Below are 26,638 nucleotides of genomic sequence, written 5' to 3'. Positions count from 1 at the left end.
TGTATTTGTTAATACATGAATACTAGTAATTCACATTTGAAGGGGTAATATGGTGATATTAACATTTTGCATACATATGATTTTCAAGACTTTCTCTACTTACCCCTTTAAATGAAACAGGAACAAATGCAATATTTTCCTTAGTTTATTTTTTGTGAAAATACTTTCCAGGACTACAGTTGCTAGAAACTGGCAGGGGAAAACCCCTCAATTTACTATGTTTAGATATTTTAAGGGAAATATGCAATTTAAAAGGATTAACATTTTATTCCTCATCCTACAGTTTGGAATTGAAACAGAGCCAATTCCAGAAGATATTGAAGATCCCAAAGCCTACAGGTATGGGAATCCTATGTAATAAAAGCGTAATATGCAAATCGACTGAATGGTGGAACAATGGGTCAGCGGGGCCGGCTGGCATGTGCCAGTGGGCAGAGGGAGGGGATGGTGATGGGGCGCAGCGGTGACCAGTGGCAGTGGAGGGGCGATGCGGGGGGCAGGGCTGTCCCCAGATCGGCCCACGGGGGTGGCCTCCTGCAGCGGGGTGATTCAGGGTGAGGCCGGCCAGCTCCATCCCTTGATCAGCCTGCCTGGTTGCCTCCTGCAGAGGAAGGCCAGGCTGTGGCTTAGGCCCGCTCACCGTGAGGGTTCCCGGACTGCAAGAGGGTGCGGGCCAGGCTGAGGGCCCCCCCCCCCGCCCCCCGCCAGTGCACACATTTTCATGCACTGGGCCTTTGGTTTTTGATAAATACCTACTAAGCCTGAGCTTTTGCAAAACAAACCAATATGTCACAGAAGTTGACTAAGCTAAATAAATTTCCAGATATTTAATACTAATTTTCTCTGTGCTGTTTCTGTATCCTAATTTGTTGGTCTTTCAAATTTTGTTTTCAGTATAGAGAATGCCAGAAGAAAAAGAGAACATGACAAGTTAATGAAAGAAGTGGAAGAAATGAAGGCCAAGAAGAGAGAACAACTCAAAGGTTTGAGGAATCGATTTCAGAAATTGTTAGAAATGAATGAAGAATTACCAAAGCATATGCAGTTTCAACGGACAGTAAGTCAAAAATAAATTTGGCCAATGTGTTGGCAGCCACTAAACTACTGTAGCACTTGTCACACAACTTAGTTTGGATGCAGAAGAATCTCTTAAATACAAAGTTTACTTCTGGATTTAGCTACCTTTCCTTTTTTGTGTGTGTAACAAGATACACATATAGGTTTGAATCTGGTTATCAACTCTTTATCATATGCAGTGAAGATACCTAACTATTGTATATATATGATCTGATTCTTGGTGCTTCCATTTCCATAATTCATCAGACCTGTTGAAAAGATAATACCTGCTTTATCCACAAAATTTCTGACTTAGTTTATGTGTAGCTATGGTGGTGAACACTGAATTGTTTAAGGTAATTTTGTATTGATTTTTTTTTCTTTTGTGACTTACTGCAAAACTCCATCTACTTGCCAGTGATTCTTTTTTTCATTTTGTTGTTGTTGTTAATCGACACCCGAGAATATTTTCCATTGATTTTTAGGGAGAGTGGGAGAGAGAGGGAAAGACAGAGAGAAACATCGATGTGAGAGAAATACATTGACTGGTTGCCTCCCGCATGAGCTGGGGCGGGGAGGAACCTGCAAGCGAGGTCCGTGCCCTTGCCCGGAATAGAACGCAGGACCCTTTGGTCTGCAGGCCAATGCTTCATCCACGAGCCAAACCAGTTGGGGCTTTCCCCCCCCCCCCCATTTTGTACTTCTTCCTTAATGGGAGTACTGTCAAGCACCTTATCAAATAAAAACCCAGAATTTATCATCATGACTATATCCGTGGTTTGCCCAGTCCTGTCATTCTAGAGGCACTTAATTGATTTCATATAAAAATGCTTGGGTGAGATCATAATGGTTAACTCACTTTGGTTAAAAGATGTCTATGCTCTTTCAGTAAGAAAAAGGTAGACACTTGGCAGAATATGGGTGACAAAATTCAAAATAAAGGACAACTGAGGCAAGATCTGTAGCTAACACCTAACACACATCATGACTTAAACCTCCAGCTCCCCTGGAAAGAATAATTGCTACTCCCAATTTAGTGTGAACAAAGTACCTGAAATTTTATAGGCGTGAAGGTAGGAAACATGAGGCTTCTAAGTATCTTTATGGGGGAAATAACCCCCTTGGTAACCAGAACTTGGTGATGTTAAGAAGATGCCAAAGTCTTTGCTATCGTTCCAGGGTAGGGTCACGTGGAGGAGATGTTCAGCTAAGGAGCTAATGGTCAGCTGTGCCCAGTCCAGCTGGTAGCAGTAGTTGCTTTAGAATGGAGGGAAAACAGTTTTTTAAAACTCTGTGAAGCTCCGGAGTATTTTTTTAAACTTTATATACTCTTTAAATATTCTGTTACCATTCATTATTTTTATTGTGAGAAGATCGTTTAGTACATAACTTCATTTGCATCATTGTTAACTATTTTTGAGAACTGTTTTCTATTTTTTGTGGAAGATCAAGAGTATGTTATTTCCTTCTAGAATGGAGAGTGTTTATGATATTTGGGAGAGAGTAATGATGAGGCAGGAAACTGAGGACACAACTTAGAATATATATGTATGGTATAGGATTAATAAAGTACCCATTTTGATGAACAAATATACCTATCTGCAGGATTTTAATATAGATGCCAAAATTCGTGCTGAGATGAACAGAATAACAGCTCATAAGATTCATCAAGTGGAAAAGGAATTAGCTTGGGAAAAAGAGAAATATGATCTTGGCCTAAAGAAGCTAGAGAAAAGGTAGGATCCATATTTCTTGCAACTTAAGATGTTTGAGAGCATATATTTGAATAAAATAGTTTGCAGTGACTTAATCAAAGTGGTCAGATAAGAGGTCTTCTGAAATATGCACTAACTCTTGAAATCTCAAGAAATCTTCTTGTCATTCCTACTAATAACTTCCTGAGCTTTCTGCTCACTCCTTGCTAGTTTAAATCTGAGAAATTAGTTTAACAATTAGATACAAACCCAATTATGTAATATATATTTACTTTGTTTATAACAAATTATTTTTTCTCTAATTAATAAAATAGCATGTAAATATTAAAAAAACAAACAAAAAATAAAATAGAACCAAAGGACTTATGATGAAAGACAACTTCCTGTCTTATCCCTTTATCCCTCTCATGTACCAGTTTGACAGGGAAAATTACTTTTCTTTTTAAGATATAATTTACATGCAGTAAACTGCATAAATATTTTTTTAATCCTCGCCCAAGGATATGTTTATTGATTTGAAAGAGGAAGGGAGGAAGGATGGAAGGAAGGAGGGAGGAGAGAGAGGGAGAGAGAACGAAAGAAAGAGAGAAACATTGATTGGTTGCCTCTCATATACACTCTGACCTGGGATTGAACCTGCAGCCTAGTTGTGTGCCCTGACCAAGAATCAAACCCACAACCTTCTGGTGTATGGGATGATTCTCTAACTAAGCCACCCAGCCAGGGTTGAAATGCATAAATCTTAATTGAACAGCTTGATAAATTTTTACAGATGTATAAACAAATATATCTGATACCCAGATTAAGAACATATATATAGCACTCCAGAACCTTCTCTCATGATCCCTCCCAGTAAGAATTTAATCTCCAAAAATGAATGTTTACCACCATAGATTAGTTTTGTCTGAACTTGATATGAATGAAATGTTGCAGTATGAACTCTTTGGTATCTGACTTCTTTACTTGGTGTCATGCCTCAGGTTATCCATGTTGTTGCAGGTAGCAGTAGCTCATTCTTTTTCTTGCGTTGTAATATTCTATTAAATGGTAATGCCACAATTTATTTATGCATTTAACTGTTGATAAATAGTTGTTTCTTCTATGTTTTGACTACTTTGAGTAATGGGACTATGAACATTCTTGTGCCTTTTAAAAAATTTTTTTTTTGGTGGACATAAACACTTATTTCTGTTTGCTATATAACCAAGGGTGGAACTGCTGGATCCGAAGTTATATGCATGTTTAACTTGATTAGACACTGCCAGACAGTTTTCTAAAGCGGTTCAACCAATTTATATGCTGGTCCTCAACGTGTGAGAATTCGAATTGATCCCCTTGTATTGGTTCCCTAGGGCTTTCATGACAAAGTACCATAGACTGGTTGATTTTTAACAACAGGTATTTACAAACTGATAGTTGTGGAGGCTGGAAGTCCAAGATCAAAGTGTTGACTAAGTTGTTTTTAACTGAGAGAGGGGAAGGAGAATCAGTTCCGTGCCCGTCTCTGAAATTCTGGTGGTTTGTCAGGAATCAGTGGTGTAGATGCATCACTCCACGCTGCTGCCTTCATGTGGTGGACTCTCTGCGTCTCTTCCTATAACCTTCCCTCTGGGCATGTCCACATTACCTTTCTTTTGTTTATAAGGACACTAGTCATGCTAGAACCCCATCTAATCACCTTATTTCAACTTGAGTACTTCTGCCAAGACTCTACTTTCCAGATAGTCATATTCTGAGGGACTGGGAGTTAGTACTTTAACGTCTTTTTGAAGGACACATTCAACCCATAATACTCATGCTTTTCATCTCTTGGTATTGTCATATCTTTAAATTCCAGCCACTGGCCTTTCCCTAAAGAGTAATGATTTTCATCCCCCTTTCCTACACTTATGGTTATTTATGTGGTCTCTTTTGCTACGTGATTATTCAAGTCTTTTGTTTATTCTAAAAATTGTGTTGTAGGAGTTATTGGCATATTCTGGATATGAGTCTTTTGTCATATATATGACATGTACCTATGACACATGTATATATATGACATATATATATATATATATATATATATATATATATATATACACACACACACATACATACACACACACACACACACACACACACACACACACACACTGAGTGGCCAGATTATTCTGATCGGCCAGATTATTATAACAACCCCATCAGTACTTCGTTGGGCCACCTTTTGCCTTCAATACTGCAGCGATTTTTCTTGGCATGGACTCCATGAGATGTTGAAAGGTGATGCGGGGAATCTGACACCATGCCTGATGAATAGCACTGTCCAGTTCTGTGAGATTTGATGGTTGTGGAACTAGCTGCCTGATGGCTCTTTTAACTTTGTCCCACAAAAGAGATTTGGTGATTATGGGGGCCACCTAAGCAAGGTAAAGTCTCCCTCATGTTCTTGAAACCACTCCTGCACAATACGAGCACCATGGCATGGTGCGTTGTCTTGTTGGAAGAAACCATCTCCATTGGGATACGCCATCAACATGATAGGATGAACTTGATCAGCAATGATCCTTAGGAATGTTGTGCTATTCAGACATTTATAATGATCTGGCCCTCTAGCAACTTCAGTGGGAAATTATAGCTAATTTGCCTACAAACGTCAGGTGGTCATAATAATCTGGCCACTCAGTATGTGTGTGTGTGTGTGTGTGTGTGTGTGTGTGTGTATGTAAAATATCTTGCTCTAGTCTGGTTGGATTTTCATTCTCATTATTGTGCCTTTTGAACAGAAGTTTTTAATTTCAAAGAGTTCAATTTATCAATTCTTTTCAATTTATTAATATTTCACTAATTCTTTTACCACTAGTTAGAGCTTTCATGCTGTTGTTAGAAAACTGTCTGTTCCCAATTCATGAGATAATTCTCCTATGTTTTCTTTATTGTTTCCATTCTCTATCTTGAATAATTCTAATGGGTATTGTAAGATACAGGGCAAGTCATAGATTCATAACTGGGAAGGTCATGGTGGGTAGTCACATTCACACTCCAGGCGTATCACTTCTTTAGTAAAAGGCTTATTTTTGCTGTAAGCAAGCCCTGCCCATTGTTTCTTTGCATCTAGCTTAGAACACCTTTGAAATTGCCCCCTTTCAGACCCCTCCTTCTAAAGTGTGACCACCTTCAAGAAAGCACATGATCCCCACTTTGCTTTCTCCCACCTTCATGTATTCCCCCCTAATCTCATGCTTAACAAAGAAACTGCAAACTGTCATTGTCTAAAGCATTTATTTCAATCTGTTGAGATCTTGCTTCCAGGCATATCTTCTATTTGGCTCAAATAAATTTTTGTAAAAAAAAAAAGAGAGAGAGATTGAGTGTCATTTGTTTCTATATGGACATGAGCATTACAAATCCCATTTGTTTCTAATTGACTCAGTGTCATTTGCTGAAAAAACTATTCTTTCCTCACTACATTGTAGGGATGCCACAGTTAACTGTATGTATGTGAGTCTGTTCCTAAACTCTTCTTTCTATTCCACTGGCATATCTTTATTAATCTAGTCTCACATTGTTTTATTCTTGACTTCTGATATTATTACTCCTCTGGCTTTGTTTTTCATCTTCAATATTGCTTAGGTTCTTTGCATAGAATCAACTTGTCAATTTTCACAAAGCATGCTAATATTTTTTAATTGAAATTCATTGAATCTGTAGATCAATTTAGACATAATGGACATTTAAACAATATTGACTTTTACAATCCATAAACATGATATATCATTAAACATCTCTTCATATATCATTAAACATCTCTTCATATATCATTTTAACATCTCTTCTAGTGGTGGCAACCATTAATCTAAATAACATATTTCTGTGAATTTATTACTAATCATTATTTATTGACTTCATAGTATGATGATTTTTTAAAAAATATATTTTATTGACATTTAACAGAGAGGAAGGGAGAGGGATAGAGAGTTAGAAACATTGATGAGAGAGAAACATCGATCAGCTGCCTCCTGCACACCTCCCACTGAGGATGCGCCTGCAACCAAGGTACATGCCCTTGACTGGAATCGAACCTGGGACCTTTCAGTCCGCAGGCCGACGCTCTATCCACTGAGCCAAACCAGTTAGGGCATAGTATGATGATTTTGATCACCTTAATTACTAGGTGTACTGGTTAATAATGAGGATTTTTTCAATGGATGGAGTTACACGTATGTTGATATATATACGATTTAATATGTATACTATTTTGTTGTATTGACAACAAGCTTCAAAACTTATATGTCAAATTTGCTGAAGGTGTTAACATCATAGATATTTTTACGCTTAAAAATGTCGAATTTTGTGCCAAAATAAGAGCATTTGCGGGAAGTTTTAATTCATTATTTTGAAGAAAAGTGCTACTGAAAGTTACCATATACTTCGGGAAGCTTATGGTTAACATGCTCCATCTCAAGATACTTGTGAACGCTGGTTTAAACGCTTTAAAAGTGATGATTTTGATGTGAAAGACAAAGAACGTTCGGGTCAAGCAAAAAAGTTTGAAGACCAACAATGACAAGCATTATTGGATGAAGATGCATGTCAAACTCAAAAACAACTTGCAGAAAGATTAAACGTTGCTCAGCAAACAATTTTTGATCGTTTACAAGCAATGGGAAAGATTTTAAAGAAAGGAAAATGGGTGCCACATCAACTGAACGAAAGACAAATGAAAAACCGAAAAGTCATCAGTAAAATGTTGCTTCAATGACATGAAATAAAGTCTTTTTTGCATCGAATTGTGACTGGTGATGAAAAGTGGATTTATTTTGAGAATCCCAAACGCATAAAATCTGCATTATTAACTGGTTAATGCTTGATCTGCATTATTAATTGGTTAAAGCTTGATCTGTATTATTAACTGGTTAGTGCTTAATCCTCATTATTAACTGGTTAACAATTAATCCACATTATTAACCAGGTAATGCTTAGTCCACATTATTAACCAGTTAACAATTAGTAGTACTCATGCTTTTTTCTACCTTCTTGAATATATAAAACATATTTTAATAACTAAAGTCCTTCTCTGCTAGTTATATCATCTGTGTCATTTCTGGGCCTGCATCCATTAATTGATATTTTTCTCTTTAATTTGGATCATATTTTTCTTCTACTTTGCCTGCCTAAAAATTTTTAATTGGACGCCAGACATTGTAAATTTTACATTGCTCTTGATCTTTGTTCTGAAATTTAATGAAGTTACTTGAAAATAGCTTGGTTTTTAATTTTTTATTTTTTTGAGGCTGGCTTTCCATTTTTGTTAGGTGGGATCAGGCAGCCTTTAGTCTATAGCTAATTTCCCCCCACTGCTAAGATAAAATACTTCTGAGTACTCTACCTTACATCCTGTGTGTTATAAGTCTTGTGAAAACAAGCTATTTCAAACTGTGTGTGGGGGTGGGAGTGGGGGTGGGTGGGTCTGGGGATTATTCTACCTGCTCCCTTCTGGCGTTTCTTTCCCCAGCCTCAGGTGACTCCTCACATGTTATGTGCTGATCAGACGCACCTGAAGGCTGGAAGGGAGCCCTCTGCAGGACCCCAGAGCTCTCCCTGTGCAGCAGTCTCCTCTCTGGTACTCTGCCCTGTGAATTATGGCACTTGTTACCTGGCATTAATCCCTGAATATTTTAATTCTTGGATAATATTTGAATATACTTAGGTCCCTAAATTATATCTAGATTGCTACCCACCAAGAGATGAAAGAAGGAAGTTCTTCTCAGGAAGAACCCTCAACATAGTATCCTATGTTTGGCTTTAATACTCATAACATATTTGTAAATGTATTTATATGGCAAGTATTAATTAACCAGTTAATGCTTAAACTCAGGTATATAAGCATTATTTCTAGTCTTTATTTTATTTGACTCTGGGCTCCTATTCTACCAGGTAGACAAGAAAGTCAGTTTTAGTACCACTGAGGCTTGTTGCCCCAGCCTGCCTGCTTTTTCAGTTCTTTGAATCTATGGTTTCTGTGCTCTGCTGGAGCAGGCAGTCTTTGGTGAGGCTCCCAGGATGCAATATACTTGCCGCCACCACCCTTGAGGCCCGCATCTTCCCAGATGCTGTCAGAAGCAGGGAACCAGTGCCCACAGCTCTAGGACCCAGTTTGCCCATCCAAACCTCTTCCTCGACACTTTCCTTGCCCTCAAATACTTGTTCCCTTAACTCCCTCCTATCCCACCCTGGTCCCAGCCCCTGAACCTCCATAGGTTGGTGTCTTTAATAAAAATATGGAGGGAAATAATAATTGGAATCCTATCTGATTGGAATGGGGGAGAGGATAAAGTTGTACCACTGAATAGCACAGTATTGGCAGTGTTTTCATCTTCACCAATCTCACAGGCCAAATAGAATAACTCTTGGTTGAGTAATTTACATTCTTTTTGTCTTAAAAAATACATTTTTATTGAAGAGAGAGAGAGAGAAACTTTGATTGGCTGCCTCCCACTGGGGATAGAGTCCCCAACCAGGGCATGTTTCCTGATTAGGAACTGAACTGGCGACCTCTTAGTGCATGAGACAATGCTCAATCAACTGAGCCACACAGGCCAGGGCCATTTTACATTCTTTTGATTATTGATGAAGTTGACCATTTCTTTTCATGTCTATAGCTCTTTTATCTTTATTCTTAGAATTGCCTGTTCAGATTTCTTGTTCATTTTTTTGGAGTTTTGTTTATTTCCCCCCTTATTTTTAGTGATAGTCTCTATTTCTTAAAATATTTACCATTTATTATACAGATTATACTTTCTCCTACTCTGCCATTTGCCTTAAACTTTGTTCATATTTTTCTAACTGTACAGAAGTTTTAAATTTTGATATGTTCAAAACTATCCATATTTTTCTTCATGTTTTATCTGGGTCTCATGGAAAGACTAAAATTTAAAAAGTAAAATAACTCCCATGGGTAAGAAGATAAAGAGAATAAGTTTTATAGAGATGAGAAAGACACTATGCTATGAGAGAAAATGGAAAATTAAAAAGAATAACTCATTTTAAAAGGAGAAGTAGAGTTAAAAAGGTTACAAGGATTGAGTTAGAAAAACAGCAAGAAAGGCAAACAAGCTAGGAAAAACTGCTGTATACGTAAATAAGTTAAACTCTAAAATTAAAACAAGAGGGGATAATTATTAATTAGGCCAAAAAGCACAACAATTTAATTGATGAAGGATTTTAAAAGGTAAATCTCTATGGGCTATATGAGAAAGATGTACTAGAAAGTAATATGAATTTCTGAGCTTAATGATTTTTATAGAGGCAAATAGGGTAATATGATATATACGAAGGCCTGATGCACAAAGATTCGTGCGAGAATGGGCCTTCCTTCCCCTGGCTGCCAGCACTGCCTTCGCTCAGGCCGGAGCTGCCTTTCCACTTTCTCACGCTGCCCAGAGGCCTGGAGCGACTGGGGCGGTGCAGAATGCCTGCGTCGTTGCCATGATGACGATGCAAGCATCCGGCCCTGCCCCGCCCCCCACCACTCGGTGCGTACATATGCAAATTAACCCACCATCTTTGTTGGGTTAATTTGCATACTCACTCCTGATTGACTGGTGGGTGTTGCAAAGGTGCGGTCAATTTGCATCTTTCTCTTTTATTAGTAGAGCTATGAGATATGTGATATATATCCATCTCACTATTATTTTTATATGTAATATCCGATCTAATAAAAGAGAAACATGGTAATTAACCGTACATACGCTACCCTTCCCATTGGCTAATCAGGGCGATATGCAAATTAACTGCCAGCCAAGATGGGGGCCGGCAGCCATGCACTGAAGCGAACAGGGAGGCTTGCTTGCTCCAGTGACTGCGGACTCCAATGTTCCCCGCTTGACTTGCCGGCCTCTCAGCTGCAACTCTAAGCAACTATGTTGCAAATATAGAAGCTAAACAAAACCCCAGAAACCTGCTTTAGTCAGCCGGGCTTCAGCCAGCCGGACCGCAACATTGTATCAAATACAGAAGGTAAACAAAGGCAAGAAACCTGCTTTCAGCAGCAGAGGCCTCAGAGCTAAAGCTGGCCCAGAATAAAAAAGAAAAAAAGAAAAAAGGAGCAGTTGGGAGCTTCAGTCACCCGCCAGCCTGAAAACGGCCCTCAGCCCCTCAGCCAGGCTGGCCAGGCACGCCAGTGAGGACCCCCACCCTGATCCAGGACACCCTTCAGGGCAAACCAGCCGGCCCCTACCCGTGCACCAGGCCTCTATTCTATATAGTAAAAGGGTAATATGCCTCCCGGCACCAGGATCAGCGTGACAGGGCAGCGCCCAAACCCCCTGATCACCCTGCGGCTCTGTGTGTGACAGGGGGTGGGGCCACAACCTCCCTATCCGCCCTGCTCTGTTCATGACAGGGGAAGGTGCTCCAACCCCCGATCAGCCCTGCTCTGTGTGTGACAGGGTGCAGCGCCCCAACCCCCTGATTGGCCCTGCTCTGTGTGTGACAGGGGGCGGTGCCCCAACTCCCCTATTGGCCCTACTCTGTGAGTGACAGGGGGGAGCTCCTCAACCCCCTGATAGGCCCTGCTCTGTGCGTGACAGGGGGTGGCGCCGCAACTTCCCTATCGACCCTGCCTTGAGTGTGACGGGGGGGGCGTGCCCCAACCCCCTAATCGGCTGTACCCTGAGCGTGACTAGGGGTGGCATCACAACCTCCCGACCCGCCCTGCTCTGTGCATGACAGGGGGCAGTGCCCCAACTCCCCAATCGGCCCTGCTCTGAGCCCGACCAGGGGCTGCACCTAGGGATTGGGCCTGCCCTCTGCCACCTGGGAGCAGGCCTAAGCCAGCAGGTCATTATCTCCTGAGGGGTCCCAGACTGCGAGAGGGCACAGGCTGGGCTGAGGGACCCCCTCCTCCCCCCCGAGTGCACAAATTTTTGTGCACCAGGCCTCTAGTCTATATTATAAAAAGCCAGTGGCTCTAATGCTGGAACGCCAGAACAACCAAACAACTGGTCACCAGGAAGTGCATTGATGAGTCCTATGGCGGTGGCGGCGGGACTCTGGGTCTCGTGCGATTTTGTGTGCTGAACCTCTAGTATGAGATACAATAAGATATGTGTATATATAATGTGAGTTAATATATAGGGAGGTAGATTACATTTTCTCAGTTTGATGTCATCCATTTACCATTAAACTACAGTTAGCTTGAAATTTTTTTTTTTTCTACACATTAGCAAACCAGTGGTATTATACTGATTAATAATGGGTTGTTTGAAAGAAATTTCTACTTGCTCTTTAACCAAGCCTTATCCAATTTCCATTACCTCCTTGTTGGTATATGCATGGTAAAATTTTGGAGCCAGTGTGCTATGATGTATTTATAAGCATAGTGTATTGCAGTCTTGCTTTATTACCTAACCATCATGTAGAATGATTAAAATGGTGTAAACGATTAAAACGGTGGCTATTGCAGATGCTTGTTTTCTTCTTTCAGGTTTCGTGACTCACTGGAAGGTGATACTATCGTGGTTCATGCCATACAAAGCGATCACAAGATAACCTCCTATAGGCTCGTGAAGCCCTCCAAGTATTTCAAATCCAAACGGCCAAGTCAGTCCGACAGAAGGGCAAGCAAAATGGAGAGGTTTGAAAAAGAAGGAACTGGAAGAAAGGATAGCCAGAAAGAGACAGGTAACCTGAATGACCAGAAGGCTTTTCGATCTTCACTTAAACTTTGACAACCGGACTGTATGTTTGTAGGCAGAACATTGGAAAGCCTTTTGGTGGCTTGAGCTCAGTCTCTTGTCTCCCGTCCTTTATTTCTTTGGAATAAATAATCAAAAGGAACTTTGTATGGCTGGGAAGGAGAGACCAAGTTTCTCCAGCAAATGCTCCAACCAACTTTCCTATTCGATACAGGCTGTGAAAGAAAACCCACCCCGGTCATGTGACTGAGAGGATACGAGTACCGGATGCTTCCAGCCTCCACCAACTTTTATTTTATTTATTATTTGTTTTTATTTTTGGTTAATCCTCACCATAGGATATTTTTCCATTGATTTTTTTTTTTTTTTTTTTTTTTTTTAGAGAGAGTGGAAGGGAAGGGGAGAGGCAGAGAGAGAGAAACATCCATGTGAGAGAGATACTTTGATTGGCTACCTCTCACATGCCTCTCATACCCAGGGCCAGGGATGGAGCCTGCAACCGGGCATGTGCCCTTCACCAGAATCGAACCCAGGACCCATCAGTCTGCAGGCCGACACTCTATCCACTGAGCCAAACCATATCCACCTATTTTTAAATCTAGGATTTCCCCAGATGCTAGTTTCAAGGTATTGTTTCTTTCCAGGTTCCTGGACTCTGCCTCAGAGTGTGGGGCTAGAATACAGAATTTCAAACTATTTTCCAAGAGCACGTGCCTTAAACAGAACACTGAGCTGAGAATGCAGATGTGACAGCAGTGCCCCTAATTCCTGTGACCTGCCTCTTGTAACTCCCCACGGGGTGACTACAAATGACTAGAAGGAAGACAGGAACTCAGGGCACGGTGTGGAGAGCCAGGCGACAACCAATAAAGGGCTCTTTAGCCGGCCAGGTCTGGGCTGTGCCTGTGATACAGTCCTGGCATTGAAGCCGGTTTATCCGCTGAGTTGAGAAACCATTAGCAGCTCTTTTCTGCCTCTAGGATAAATTCTGAAGCCATTATCCCAGTATTGTTTCCCACAGTGTATCCCTATTCTGTTTCCTGTTAACGGCGCATTCCCACGCTTGTATTTTTAGTCTATTGCCCTGCTTGCTGCTCCCTAATTATGCCTGATGCTTCCACATGCAGGCTCCTGCTGGAGTGACCAATTCACTCTTTTCTCTGAATTCTGTCAGTTCATGGGAATCCAGACTGAATTATACTTTAAAAAAATAAAACCTTTTCATGACCACCCAGGCCACATAGACTCTTCCTTTTTCTGTACTGTTAAATATTTGAAATATGACATGGTGAGTTATAACTATATGACCATCTCATTAACATTTCTCATGCATCTCTAAATTATATCTCTAGCTTGAACATGAATAGAGTAATTCCCCCAGTAGATACTTATTAATTGATAAATCCAATAACTCCCCCTGGAGGAAGCAGTTTTTATTGATGTTATCTCCAGAAACCAGAGAGACTGTGTACCCACTTTCAGTCACCCCCTATCCCTTTAGGGGAAGAGGTATAAATTGCCTTTTGGTTTTCTGAAGCCCTAGTCTTTCCCCTCCCCATGTAGGCTTAGAAATTCAGTAGCAATATTGTTTTGAGGTGGTTGTTGTTTTCAGCTATGTACCTGCTGCAGGTACATAGTAACGGTAGGTGAAGGAGTGTGGGGGGAGCAGTTAGATGAGTAAGCAGAGGGATGCACAGGAAAACAGGAACATAGCCTAGCAAAGGGCTCTCTGTCCAGCCTCGCTGGATTGATCCTCCATTGGTTGTATTTCTCTTTATGCTGAATCACACCTTTTTGAATCACATCTGGGATTTCCACTGCCAGCTGTGGACCCAGCCCCAGAGCCATGAGATGAGCTAGTCCTGGTCCACAAAGGCTTAAAGTGAGCAGTCAGACATATTTTGCCACCCCTATACTTATCTTTGCTGTTTTCCCATCCAGTTCTGGGACTGCAATTTCTGGAGCAGTAGTGGGATATGGATAGGAATTTCAAACTTGATGTCAAACTCCTTTGAGGAGATCGTGAATGTACCGGCATTTTCTATACCACCCAGTCCTTTCCCTGTGGGACTGCAGTGGGAACCAATCATTGTCCGAGTTCTCATTTTCCACATGAAGGACGAGAGACTGATATTCCTCCTTGAGTCACTGCACCCACAGTTCGGCATTAAGTGTTCAGCACCAGGATGCCAGACACGACATGCCAGGAGGCCTTGTCTGTCATCTTGAACAAGAGCCTAAAACTAATAACTGTAAAATTATAGCTTTGATTGTATGTTTCTGATCAGTTTTTAAATTGGCCACAGACCCCTGCAGTTGGCATATATCATCACCTCAGATTATCCATCTCAAATAGGACTCACTCTCGCCTTCCCTTACTGAGATATCACAAGCATTCCTTCCCAGCTTCCCCATGTACAGGGTGTTCCCCAAAATTGTGTACATATACTTTAACAGCTGATAGCTCAATTTTGACAATGAGATGTATTTTAATAAACACTGCCTTTATAGTTATTCAAAGTGTGTGTATACATTTTCTGGGACACCCTGTATGTGTCACTGGCCCATCATTATGTGTCTCTCTTTTTAATATACATGTTTTACCTTGCCAGCTTTTCAATAAGCAAACATTGTAACTTAGATCTCCTTATTTTGGTATTGTAAAATACTTATGATGGGGTTGAATTCATGGTATTTGCTTAATAAATACTGTGATTTACAGATTCATTATATTATCTGGATTTTAAAAAATGTGACAGGTTGAAAACAATGTTTGAGAATTTCATTTTGATGTTTCAAAGAGATTGACAAAAATGTCGACTCTCTGTGCAGGTGGGATTACTAGTGTGCCAGAAGAATCAATTATCGAAAAAGGGAAGCTATTTCGGCCTAAGACCTTAAGTCAAATTATGATAGAAAATCAAATTGAGAAAACGAAGAAACTTATTTTAAAAGCTGAAAGGGCCCAGCAAAAGATTCAGCAGCGCAAAAAAGAATGGGAGGAACTGTAAGTGTTTTTATGTAAACTCTTTTGCTTTAATATGAGTCTCAAAATATCTTTAGCAATGTCAATAAATATAACAATGTTAAATTTAAAGAAGTGGAAAAAAAATAGAAACAGAGATGGAAGACAGGTCAGCTGAACTTTCAGGGGATACCTTGGTGGAACTTCTATGATCCTAAGAGTTTCAGGTCCAGGAATTTCATTTTCCTAATATCCTCAGAGTGACTTAAGGATAAAGACATTCTCTTTATGCCAACATCAAGAAGACATTCTCCAGATGTTCTTCTAACATCTCATAGTTTTGGCTTTCACCTATAGGTCTCTAACCATCTTAAATCAACTTAAAAAAATCTAATATGAGGTACTTTTATCTAACAAGCACATCTTTTCTTTTTGTTGTTGTTGTTGGCATCTATATATCTTTGGTGAAATTTCTCTTCATGTCTTTTGTCCATGTTCAAATAAGATTGTTAACTATTTACATGTTGAGTTTTGAGAGTTTTCAAAAATATATTCTACAGATTTGTCTTGTGTCAGATATGCTGTTTTCAAATATTTTCTCCTAGTCTGTAGCTTGTCTTTTCATTTCCTTAACAAGGTCACCTGCAGAGCAAAAGTTTTTCATTTCGTTGAATCCAATTTGTCAATTTTTCCTTCTGTGAATCTTGATTTTAGTATCAAGTCTAAGAATTCTGCCTAACACTAGGCCCCAAATAATTTTTCTATTTTTATTAAAGTTTTATAGTTTTACACTGTATATTTAAGTCTGTGATCCATTTGGTGTTCATTTTTGTATAAGGTGTGAGACTTATGTTTATGTTTACTTATTTTTTTGCCTGTAGATGTCCAATTGCTGTCACTATTTATTGAAAAACCTCTATTGTCTCCACTGAATTGCTTCTGCACTTTGTCGAAAATCACCTGGGCATATTTATGTGGGTCTGTTTTCCACTTCACTTTCTGATCCAATGACTTATGTATCTGCCCCTTTGCCAGTATACACTGGCTGGATTACTGTAACTATGTAATAGGTCTTGAAGTTGGGTAGACTGATTTCTTTTTCTCATTTTATTCTTCTTTTAGCTATTCTAGTTACTTTGCTTTTCCATATAAATTTTAGAATAATCTATGTTTACAAAAACATATTTCTGAAATTATGAGAGGAATTGTGTTAAACCTTATATCAGTTTGGAGAAAATTGACATACAGTCAAACCTCGTTTCTTGAACATCTCCCATCTTGAACAATTTGGTTCTGGACCGAGTTTTTAACAGAAAAAGTATCTCGGTTGTCAAACCAAGCTTCAGTTTTCAAACTGACAACTTTTTCAAGCTGATACCTCAGCATGACAAAAATCATCTCTCCGGCAACAAACAAAAGAGAGAATGCTTTTGTTGCCAGCAAAATCAATAATCAACACTTAGCACAGTTTTTAAACATAGAGGCCATCAAGAGTGCTAGTGTTGCCAAGGGTGTGAAAGAAACAATGATCACAGACAATCGCAGAGGTAGAAAAACTGTTGTTGATTTGGATAAACAAAAAGCAATTAGCCAGTGACAGCAATTAGCCAGGGACAGCCATTTCGGAGGAAGTGATACATGAACAAGCAAAGATGCTGCATGCTGACCTGAAAGACATCCCTGGACCGAATTCTCAAAGTGATTCATTTAAGGCTAGTAGGAGGTGATTTGATAAATTTAAGAAAAGAAGTATTTATTTATAGATTAAATAGTATATTAGACATGTACTGTATATAAGAAAGGTTAAAACAGGAAATTGTTTGGGGGTCTGGAATGGATTAATTCAATTTACATTATTTCTAATGGGAAAAAAAAAGATTTTTTTTTTTTTTTTTTTAACAAATCGCTTTTCAAACAGCCTTCCAGAACAAATTAAGTTTGAGAACCAACCAAGGTTCCACTGTATTTATTATGTTGAGTCTTCTAATCCATGGACATGGTATGACTCTCCATTTATTTATATCTTTGATTTTTTTCATCTGTTTTGTTGTATCTATCTATCTATCTATCTATCTATCATCATCTATCAACACTCGAGGACATGTCTACTGATTTTAGAGAAAGAGGAAGGGAGAGAGAGAAAGAAACATTGATCGGTTGCCTCCTGTATGCACTCCAATCTGGATTGAATCCACAACCTAGGTATGTTCTCTGACTAGGAATTGAACTGACAACCATTTGGTATATGGGATGATGCTCTAATCAACTGAGCCACCCAGCCAGGGCTATTTTGTCGTATTTAAACATGGAAGTACTATACATATTTTGCTAGATATACACATAAATATTTTACTTTTTTGTTAATTGTAAATGGTATTGTGCTTTTAATTTTGGTTTCTGTGTGTTCATGTTTATTACTAGTCATACAATTGTTTTTTGTGTTCATGTGGGTACTGTGACCTTGCTGCACTGAGAGGTTTCTGTTTGGTTTTGTTTTGTTATGATTGGTTGAACGGACAACCGGACAACCAGACACTTAGCATATTAGGCTTTTATTATATACTAGAGGCCCAGTGCACAAAAATTTGTGCACTCGGGGAGGGGTCCCTCAGCCCAGCCTGTGCCCTCTCGCAGTCTGGGACCCCTTGGGGGATGACCACCTGCTTGCTGGCTTAGGCCCACTCCCTGGGGGATTGGGCCTAAGATGGCAATCAGACATCCGTCTGGCAGCCTGGCAGCCCTCCGGGGATGTCCACTTGCCAGCAGGGAGCAGGCCTAAACTGCAGTCAAACATCCTTAGTGCTGCTGAAGTGGCAGGAGAGGCTCCCACCACCACCGCTGTACTGGCAGCCATCAGCCTGGCTTGTGGCTGAGCAGAGCTCCTCTCATGTGAGAGCGCCCTGACCACCAGGGGGCAGCTCCTGCATTGAGCTTCTGCCCCCTGGTGGTCAGTGTGCGTCATAGTGACCAGTCATTCCCAGTCCTTCTGCTGTTAGGGTCAGTTTGCATATTACCCTTTTATTATATAGGATAGAGGCCTGGTGCACGGGTGGGGGCCAGCTGGTTTGCCCTGAATGGTGTCCCGGATCAGGGTGGTGGTCCCGCTGGGGTGCCTGGCCAGCCTGGGTGAGGGGATGATGGCTGTTTGCAGGCTGGCCACACCCCCTCTAGAGTGGGGGGTCCCCACTGGGGTGCCTAGCCAGTCTGGGTGAGGGGCTGAGGGCCATTTTCAGGATGGCCAAGCCCCCTGGCGACAGAAGCTCACAGCCTCTCCTTTTTTTTCTTTTTTTTTTTTTATTCTGGGATTTATTTACCTAGAATAAAATCACTGGAGCAACCAAGCCTCCTGCTCGCTCCAGCTCTGTGGCCACGGCTGGCTGAAAGCAGGTATCTAGGTTTTATTTATCTTCTATAATTGAAACTTTGTTGCCTTCAGTGGAGCTCAGAACCGGCCACGGCAGGCGGGAAGCTTGGCTTCCTCGATCACTGCAGCAACCAAGCCTCCTGCTCACTCCAGCTTGTGGCTGCTGGCTGCCATCTTGGTTGGGTTAATTTGCATATAGTTGCTCTGATTGCCTAGTGGGCGTGGCTTAAGGCATAGCGAAGGTACGATCAATTTGCATGTTTGTCTTTTATTAGATTAGATGGTAGTCCTTTTGAAGTCCTTTTTCCTCTTTTCCTCTCCTTCTGAGACTCCAATGCTACAAATATTGGAAGGCTGAAGCTGTGTATTTTGTTGATGCTGTTCTTTGTTTCTAGTGACTTTTCTTTCTGTTGTTCAGATTGGGTAATTGCTATGTTCCATCTTCACTGATTCTTTCCTCTGCCTCTTCCATTCTGATATTGAGCCCATCTATTGAGTTTTATTTTATTTTATTTTTCAGTTCTAAATTCTATTTGGTTATTCCTTATAGCTTCCATTTCTTTCTGAGACTTCTAATTTTTTCATTTATTTTAAGTATCTTCCTAATTAATTGTTAAAGCAAATAATTAGAAAGATACTTACAATCACTTTGTGATTGCTGCTTTAAAATCATTGTTAGATTATTTTAATGCGCTCATCTTGGGATTAGCATCTGGTAATTGTCTATTCTCATTTAAGTTGGGGTCATCCTGATTTTGGGTATGACAAATGATTTTTATTAAAATCTGGACATTTTGGGTATTATGAGATTCTAGATTTTATTTACACATTGTTTTAGCTGGCTTTCTCTGACTTCCGCAGTACAGGAAGAGTACCATCCATATATATATATCAAGAGATCAGAACGACTGAACAACTAAAACAACCAGAATGACTTGTTGTTATGATGTGCACTGCGGCGGCCAACTGGCCTAATCGGCCCTGCAGTCTCTCCCCTCAGCTGGCCCCAGCCCTGATCAGCCCCCAAGACCCCAATTGGGAACAGGGTCGGCCGGCCAACTGTCCATGGCCCACCCCCCAGCCAGCCACAACCCCTTCCCCTGGGTTGCTTGGCACCCCCACCCCGATCAGGAAGCAGCCCACCCCCTGGCTGGCTGGCAAACTGTGGCCCCTCCCCCCAGCTGGCCTGGCTCCAGATAGCCCCACAGTGAGGTGGGCGGGCTGGACCCCACCCATGCATAAATTCATGCACCAGGCCTCTAGTCTTATTATGAATATAGAAGTCTAGGCTACCCAGTCTTCAACAATTGATACCTGCTGGTCAAGAGTTGGAGTTTCAGATCCCATTAAGCTCCCATTAATCCACTTTGCTCTTCAGGTGGCCTCCACTGATACCATGGAGAGTTTTAAAAGTCATCACTCTCTATTAGGCCTTTTCAAATACTACCTCAGCAGGGAAGGGTAGATAATCTTATTACTGCTGTAGGCGGTTGAAGTTCAAGCCATCTTATGGGGTCTCCACTGTGGCTTATTACTTCACTATGGGGATAAAAGTCCTGGTTCCCAGGACTCATCTTCTCTAACACCAACCCCTGGAGGAGTTGTTTTGCCTTGTTAAAGCCTGGTGATGATAGAAATATGGACTCCCCATTTGGCCTTTGCTGTCATGGATGGAGGTGTGGCCACAGTTTTTTTCTGTGGTGTTTAGCTATAATGGAACACTTATTGTCTAGAAATTTTCTGTCTTGCTATTCTGTTCTTTTCTTGATCATTTAACTGAAGAAAGCAGGATTTTGTTGAGTTTTTGTTGTCTAAACCAGTGGTCGGCAAACTGCAGCTCGCGAGCCACATGCGGCTCTTTGGTCCCTTGAGTGTGGCTCTTCCACAAAATGCCACGAGTGGGCGTGCACGTATAGTGCGATTGAAACTTTGTGGCCCATGCGCAGAAGTCAGTTTTCGGCCTGGACGAGTCTATTTTGAAGAAGTACTGTTGATATTTGGCTCTGTTAACTAATGAGTTTGCTGACCACTGGTCTAAACCTATTGGTATTTCTAAGTTGCTGTGTGTTTTTTTTTTAATAGCTGAGATACAATATGATATTAGTCTCAGACATACAACATAGTGATTTGAGATTTCTGTCCCTTACAAAGTGATCACCGTGACGAGTCTAGTAACCTTCCATCACTGTACAAAGTTATTATGCTATTACTGATTATTTCTACTAGAGGCCCAGTGCATGACATTTGTGCACTGGTGGGGAGGGGTATCCCTCAGCCCAGCCTGCACCCTCTCCAATCTGGAACCCCTCAGGGGATGTCCGACTGCCAGTTTAGGCCCGATCCCACATCCCTCTCACAATACGGGACTGCTGACTCCCAACCGCTTGCCTACCTGCCAGCCTGATCACCCCCTAACCACTCCCCTGCCAGCCTGATCAACGCCTAACTGCACCCCTGCCAACCCGATCTCCCCCAACTGCCCTCCCCTGCCAGCCTGGTCACCCCTAACTGCCCTCCCCTGCCAGTCTGGTCATCCCCAACTGCCTTCCCCTGCAGGCCTGGTCACACCTAACTGCTGTCCCCTGTCAGCCTGGTCACCCCTAACTGCCCTCCTCTGCAGGCTTGGTCACCTCCAACTGCCCTCTCCTGCTAGCCCCATCACCCCCAAATGTCCCCCCCTGCCAGCCCGATCACCCCTAACTGCCCTCTCCTGCCAGCCTGGTCCCCCACAATTGCCCTCCCCTGCCAGCCTGGTCACCCCCAACTGCCCTCTCCTGCTGGCCATCTTGTGAAGACATGGGGGTGGCCATCTTGTGACCACAGGGGGGTGGCCATCTTGTGCAAGGGCATGACAGTCAATTTGCATATTACCTCTTTATTATATAGAACTAGAGGCCTGGTGCACAAAAATTTGTGCACTCGGGAGGGGGGGTTCCCCCGGGAGGGGGGGGTCCCCCAGCCCGGCCTGTGCCCTCTCACAGTCTGGGACCCCTCGGGAGATAATGACCTGCTGGCTTAGGCCTGCTCCCGGGTGGCAAAGGGCAGGCCCAATCCCTAAGTGCAGCCCCTGGTCAGGCTCAGAGCAGGGCCGATTGGGGAGTTGGGGCGCCGCCCCGTCATGCACAGAGCAGGGCGGATCGGGAGGTTGCAATGCCACCCTCAGTCACTTTCAGGGTAGACTGATTGGGGGGTTGGGGCACCACCCCCTGTTACACTCAAGGCAGGGTCGATGGGGAGGTTGCGGCGCCACCCCGTCACGCACAGAGCAGGGCCGATCAGGGGGTTGGGGCGCTGCCCCATGTCACTCACAGAGCAGGGCCAATCAGGGGGTTGGGGCGCTGCTCCCTGTCACTCACAGAGCAGGGCCAATCAGGGGGTTGGGGCGCTGCCCCCTGTCACTAACAGAGCAGGGCCCATCTGGGGGTTGAGGAGCTCCCCCCTGTCACTCACAGAGTAGGACCAATAGGGGAGCTGGGGCACCGCCTCCTGTCACACACAGAGCAGGGCAGATCAGGGGGTTGGGGCGCTGCACCCTGTCACACTCAGGGCAGGGCCAATGGGGAGGTTATGGCTCTACCCTGTCACACACAGAGCAGGGCCCATGGAGGGGGGTTGGGGCACCGCACCCTGTCACACACAGAGCAGGGCCGATCAGGGGGTTGGTGCGCTGCACCCTGTCAAACACAGAGCCGCAGGGCAATCGGGGGATTGGGGAGCTCCCTCCTATCAGGCACAGAGCAGGGCTGATCAGGGGGTTTGGATGCTGCCCCCTGTCACGCTGATCCCGTTGCCGGGAGGCATATTACCCTTTTACTATATAGGATAGAGGCCTGGTGCACGGGTGGGGGCCGGCTGGTTTGCCCTGAAGGGTGTCCTGGATCAGGGTGGGGTCCCCACTGGGGTGCCTGGCCAGGCTGGCTGAGGGGCTGAGGGCTGTTTTCCCGCTGGCAGTTGACTAAAAGCTCCCAACCGCTCCTTGTTTTCTTTTTTTTTTTTTTTTTTTATTCTGGGCCAGCTTTAGCTCTGAGGCCTCGCTGCTGAAAACATGGATACAATGTTGCGGTCCAGGGCTGAATGAAAGCCGGTTTTGTTTAGCTTCTTATTTGCAACATAGTAATAGTTGCTTAGAGTTGCAGTTGAGAGGCCGGCAAGTGAGGCGGGGAATGTTGGAGTCTGCAGTACCTGGAGGAAGCAAGCCTCCCTGCTCGCTTCAGTGCATGGCTGCCGGCCGCCATCTTGGCTGACAGTTAATTTGCATAAGGATACGCTGATTAGCCAATGGGAAGGGTAGCGGTCGTACGCCAATTACCATGTTTCTCTTTTATTAGTGTAGATACTGTACATTATATTCATGTATTTATTTGTTTAATGACTGGAGATTTGTACCTCTTAATTCCTTGCACTTTATTCACCCATCCCTCGCTCCCCTCCCATCTTGAGTTGCTGTTTTCTTTAGCTCTAAGTCTGAGATATGTGAGGCAAAAAGAAAACTTACCATCATATCTTTCCTTGGGTCTGAAGGTTCTCTGTGATCTGCCTTCTTCTTTCCATATCTCAGAATCTTATGTTTGTTTTGTATATAACTAGAGGCCTGGTGCACAAAATTGTGCACAGGTACAGTCCCTAGGCCTAGCCTGTGATCAGGGTCATCTTCCCTAGCTGCTGGCAGCCAGCCTCCCCCCCCACCCCACCACCACCCACCCTGCTTCCCCATTCACCATCCAGTGATGGAAATCTGATGGCAGAGGTGGGACCGTGAAGTTGGCCGTTCCTGCCCACTCGCTGGTCCTACCCCCGCTGCCAGTCGCCCACATCCCACACCACCCACCCCTGTTCCCTGTTCACCAATGATAGCAATTGGAGCCTTTGAGGTGAGGAAGGGACCAAGAGGTCAGCCCATTCCGCCCACTTGCCATTCCTGCCCCCCACCGACCCTGGTCCCTGTTCCCCATCTGGCGATGGGAGCCTGATGGCCGGGGGAGGGACCGAAAATTAGCCATTCCCACCTGCTCGCTGGCCCCACCCCTGCTGCCGGTCTCTCTCTGTGTATGGGTGACTGGCGGGGCAGGGGCCTTGGCCTGGAGCCACCTGCATCCCCTGCCACTCACCCTGGGTCCCCATTCGCCATCGGTGATCGAAGCCTGCCAGCAGGGAAAGGGACCAACAGGTGGTCGGTGCACCTCATAGTGACTGATTGAGTGGTTGTTCTGGTCATTCTGCCATTATGGTCGCTGGGCTTTTATTATATAGGATGTGCAAGGTTTTTATTTGTACTTAGCAGGAAAAATAGGAAAATGTAGATCTATGCCATCTTCCTGGAAGTGGAAGTTCTCTCAATTGATTTTTAAATTTATATTTACCTTTAACCCAGCAATTTTGCTAAGCTCACTTTTTTGCAGATTCTTTATAATATTTTATGATTATGACAGTGTTGTCATATAAATTCTTCCAGTTCCTGAGCATATAATATATTTCCATTTCTTTGTGTCTTCTTCAATTTCTTTCATCAGTGTCCTTTAGATGTTCATGTACATGTTTTTCACCTCCTTAGTTAAGTTTATTCCTAGGTATTTTATTCTTTTGTATTCTTCAACTTTACTGAATTTGTTTATTAGTTCCAACAGTATTTTAGTGGTGTCTTTAGAGTTTTCTATGCACACAATGACAGTTTTACTTCTTCCTTTCAAATTTGGATGCCTTTTATTTCTTTCTCTTGCCTAACTGCTCTGGCTAGGACTTCCACTACTATGTTGAACAGAAGTGGTGAGAGCACACATCCTTCTATTGTTCCTGATCTTAGAGGAATACTGCCTATCATTCAATAACTGAACATAGTTGTTTCATAAATTTTTGTTCAGTTTTCTAGTTATTTGTACTATTACAATAATTATGAGCCTTCTTTCTCTAACATGGCCAGAACAGAAGCATATGCTCTCATCTGTGAGTGCCCTCTTTTAGCATTGTTATATACAAATGAAGTCTCTTTTTATTTTTCACCCTTGCTGGAGTAAGGCCTCCAAAAATTGGTTGCCTCCCCCCACAAAAAAAAGGGGGGAGAGAGAGCATATAAATGAAGTCTTGTCAATTAATACATTAGATGCCATGCATTGCCTCTTCTATTTTACTAGAGGCCCGATGCATGAAATTTGTGCAAGGACCTTGGCTCCGGCCCCCGCTTGCCGCAGCCGGGGGCCTCTGCCGCCTCTGCTATGGCCCCCACCTGCTGTGGTGTTGTCCAGAAGGAAAGATGTCCAGAAGGACATCAGGTCTAATTAGTATATTACCCTTTTATTATTATAGATGTTTGTGTTCCTAAAGGGCTGACTACTAGATATGTACATATTCATGTTGACTGATGGGCTTCACTTCAAAGAATTAGATAGGTAGGTTAGTGTCTCTCAGTGAAGATCTCTACAGTGCTGGCAGCACTGTATCCTGATGCCCTGGTACCCATGCGTGTCCCCTCTGTGCTTGGAATATCCTAGGAACTCTACCAAGAAGACTGTATTCATCTTTTTATAGCCTTCTCCTGGGAGTATTCCAGGCTATAATTTTCTCTGGTCTGGTTTATCCATTACTGTAATTTCATCTTCTGCCTTCTGGAAGTGTGTCACTATTACTGTTTTCTCATGGCCACCTATCCCATTATCAGCTTTTCTAATAATTTATTGTCTTTAGTTTCTCTGCAATATCATTTCCATGGAGCTTGGGGAGAGTGGGGGAGGCCAATACATAGGTCCATACTATAATTTTGATTTTTTAAAAAATATATTTTATTGATTTTTTACAGAGAGGAAGGGAGAGAGATAGAAAGTTAGAAACATCGATGAGAGAGAAACATCGATCAGCTGCCTCCTGCACATCTCCTACTGGGGATGTGCCCGCAACCCAGGTACATGCCCTTGACCGGAATCGAACCTGGGACCTTTCAGTCCGCAGGCAGACGCTCTATCCACTGAGCCAAACCGGTTTCGGCTATAATTTTGAATTAGATGCCTCTTTGAAAGTGTTATGACAAATTTTGTGACAATCACTATGTTACTAAAAATTTCAATTAACTTTTTAGTGAATAGAGCGTTGATATCTCTAAGGGTTAATATCTATCAAAGGAATAAATAACAATGTTGATGTAAATTGCTTAGAAATGAACCAAATCCAATGAATGATTCAGATTATTTAAGCACGTCTGGAGGATGGATGGATCTGTTTGTTTGTTTATTATTTTGCTTGGGGTGCTTTCAAATATCAACTTTAAAAAATGTTTGAACTCTATAGACAAATGTAACACCGCAGGTTAAGAATTATACTTTTGCTTCACGATTGAATTTGATTTTATACCTATAGTAAAGTAGAAAAATTAGAGTTTATTGTATATTTGTGGCTGGGTTATCTATTTTTCTCATAGGTATAAGAGTAAACCTGCTGATGACTATGAAGATCCCAAAGATGTTCAAGCCATCAAAGAGGCTCAGGTGTTTATGGGAGACTTCAATCTGAAGACAGCCCCAGACTATAAGATACCCGAGCACATGAGAATAAATGCTGCCAAGAAAGAAGAGGAACTGGGACAGCTAGACTCTATGGTACTTAGAAACACTTGTGTGTTTCAGATCAAAAAATGACTTCCTCCCCCTCCCTGCCCCCTGGGACCTGGCTGAGTACACGCCTTCAGGAAGGACTTCCATTGAGTGGTAGGAGGGGAGGACAGGGGAACTCAGCCCTCAGAGCCAGCTGAGGGATACCACACATTATAGACAGATTGCCTCCCCTCTGGAGAAGCTAAATGGGGAAAAGCCTAAAAGCTAGAGAAAAGAGTAATTTTGTAGTGAACAGGAATGGTCAGATACATTTTTATCTTGAAATT

The 26,638-nt window shown here is 42.5% G+C and overlaps 1 protein-coding gene and 1 pseudogene across 4 annotated transcripts in view; one reads left to right on the top strand and one right to left on the bottom strand.

The window, feature by feature from the left end:
- CFAP44 (cilia and flagella associated protein 44) overlaps positions 1-26,638 on the top strand; it is a 116,107-nt gene that overhangs the window by 59,422 nt on the left and 30,047 nt on the right. For all 4 annotated transcript variants that reach the window (XR_011470306.1, XM_070406195.1, XM_070406194.1 and 1 more), the window contains exons 20-25: positions 284-339; positions 895-1,057; positions 2,662-2,792; positions 12,235-12,431; positions 15,278-15,452; positions 26,180-26,357. Coding sequence is in view for 3 of the 4 variants with exons in the window: in XM_070406195.1 (XP_070262296.1) it covers positions 284-339; positions 895-1,057; positions 2,662-2,792; positions 12,235-12,431; positions 15,278-15,452; positions 26,180-26,357 (900 nt within the window). In the remaining variant the exon portion in view is untranslated. The remainder of the gene's footprint in view (positions 1-283; positions 340-894; positions 1,058-2,661; positions 2,793-12,234; positions 12,432-15,277; positions 15,453-26,179; positions 26,358-26,638) is intronic.
- LOC139004432 (ubiquitin-fold modifier-conjugating enzyme 1 pseudogene) lies at positions 14,054-14,669 on the bottom strand (annotated as a pseudogene).

The sequence above is a fragment of the Myotis yumanensis genome, unplaced genomic scaffold (genome assembly GCF_028538775.1).
Source record: "Myotis yumanensis isolate MYYU_CA2020_CCGP unplaced genomic scaffold, mMyoYum1.0.hap1 SCAF_2, whole genome shotgun sequence".
Classification (NCBI taxonomy): Eukaryota; Metazoa; Chordata; class Mammalia; order Chiroptera; family Vespertilionidae; genus Myotis; species Myotis yumanensis.
The sequence above is the reverse complement of the archived record's forward strand: the minus strand, read 5'-3'. Positions and strand labels throughout refer to the sequence as shown.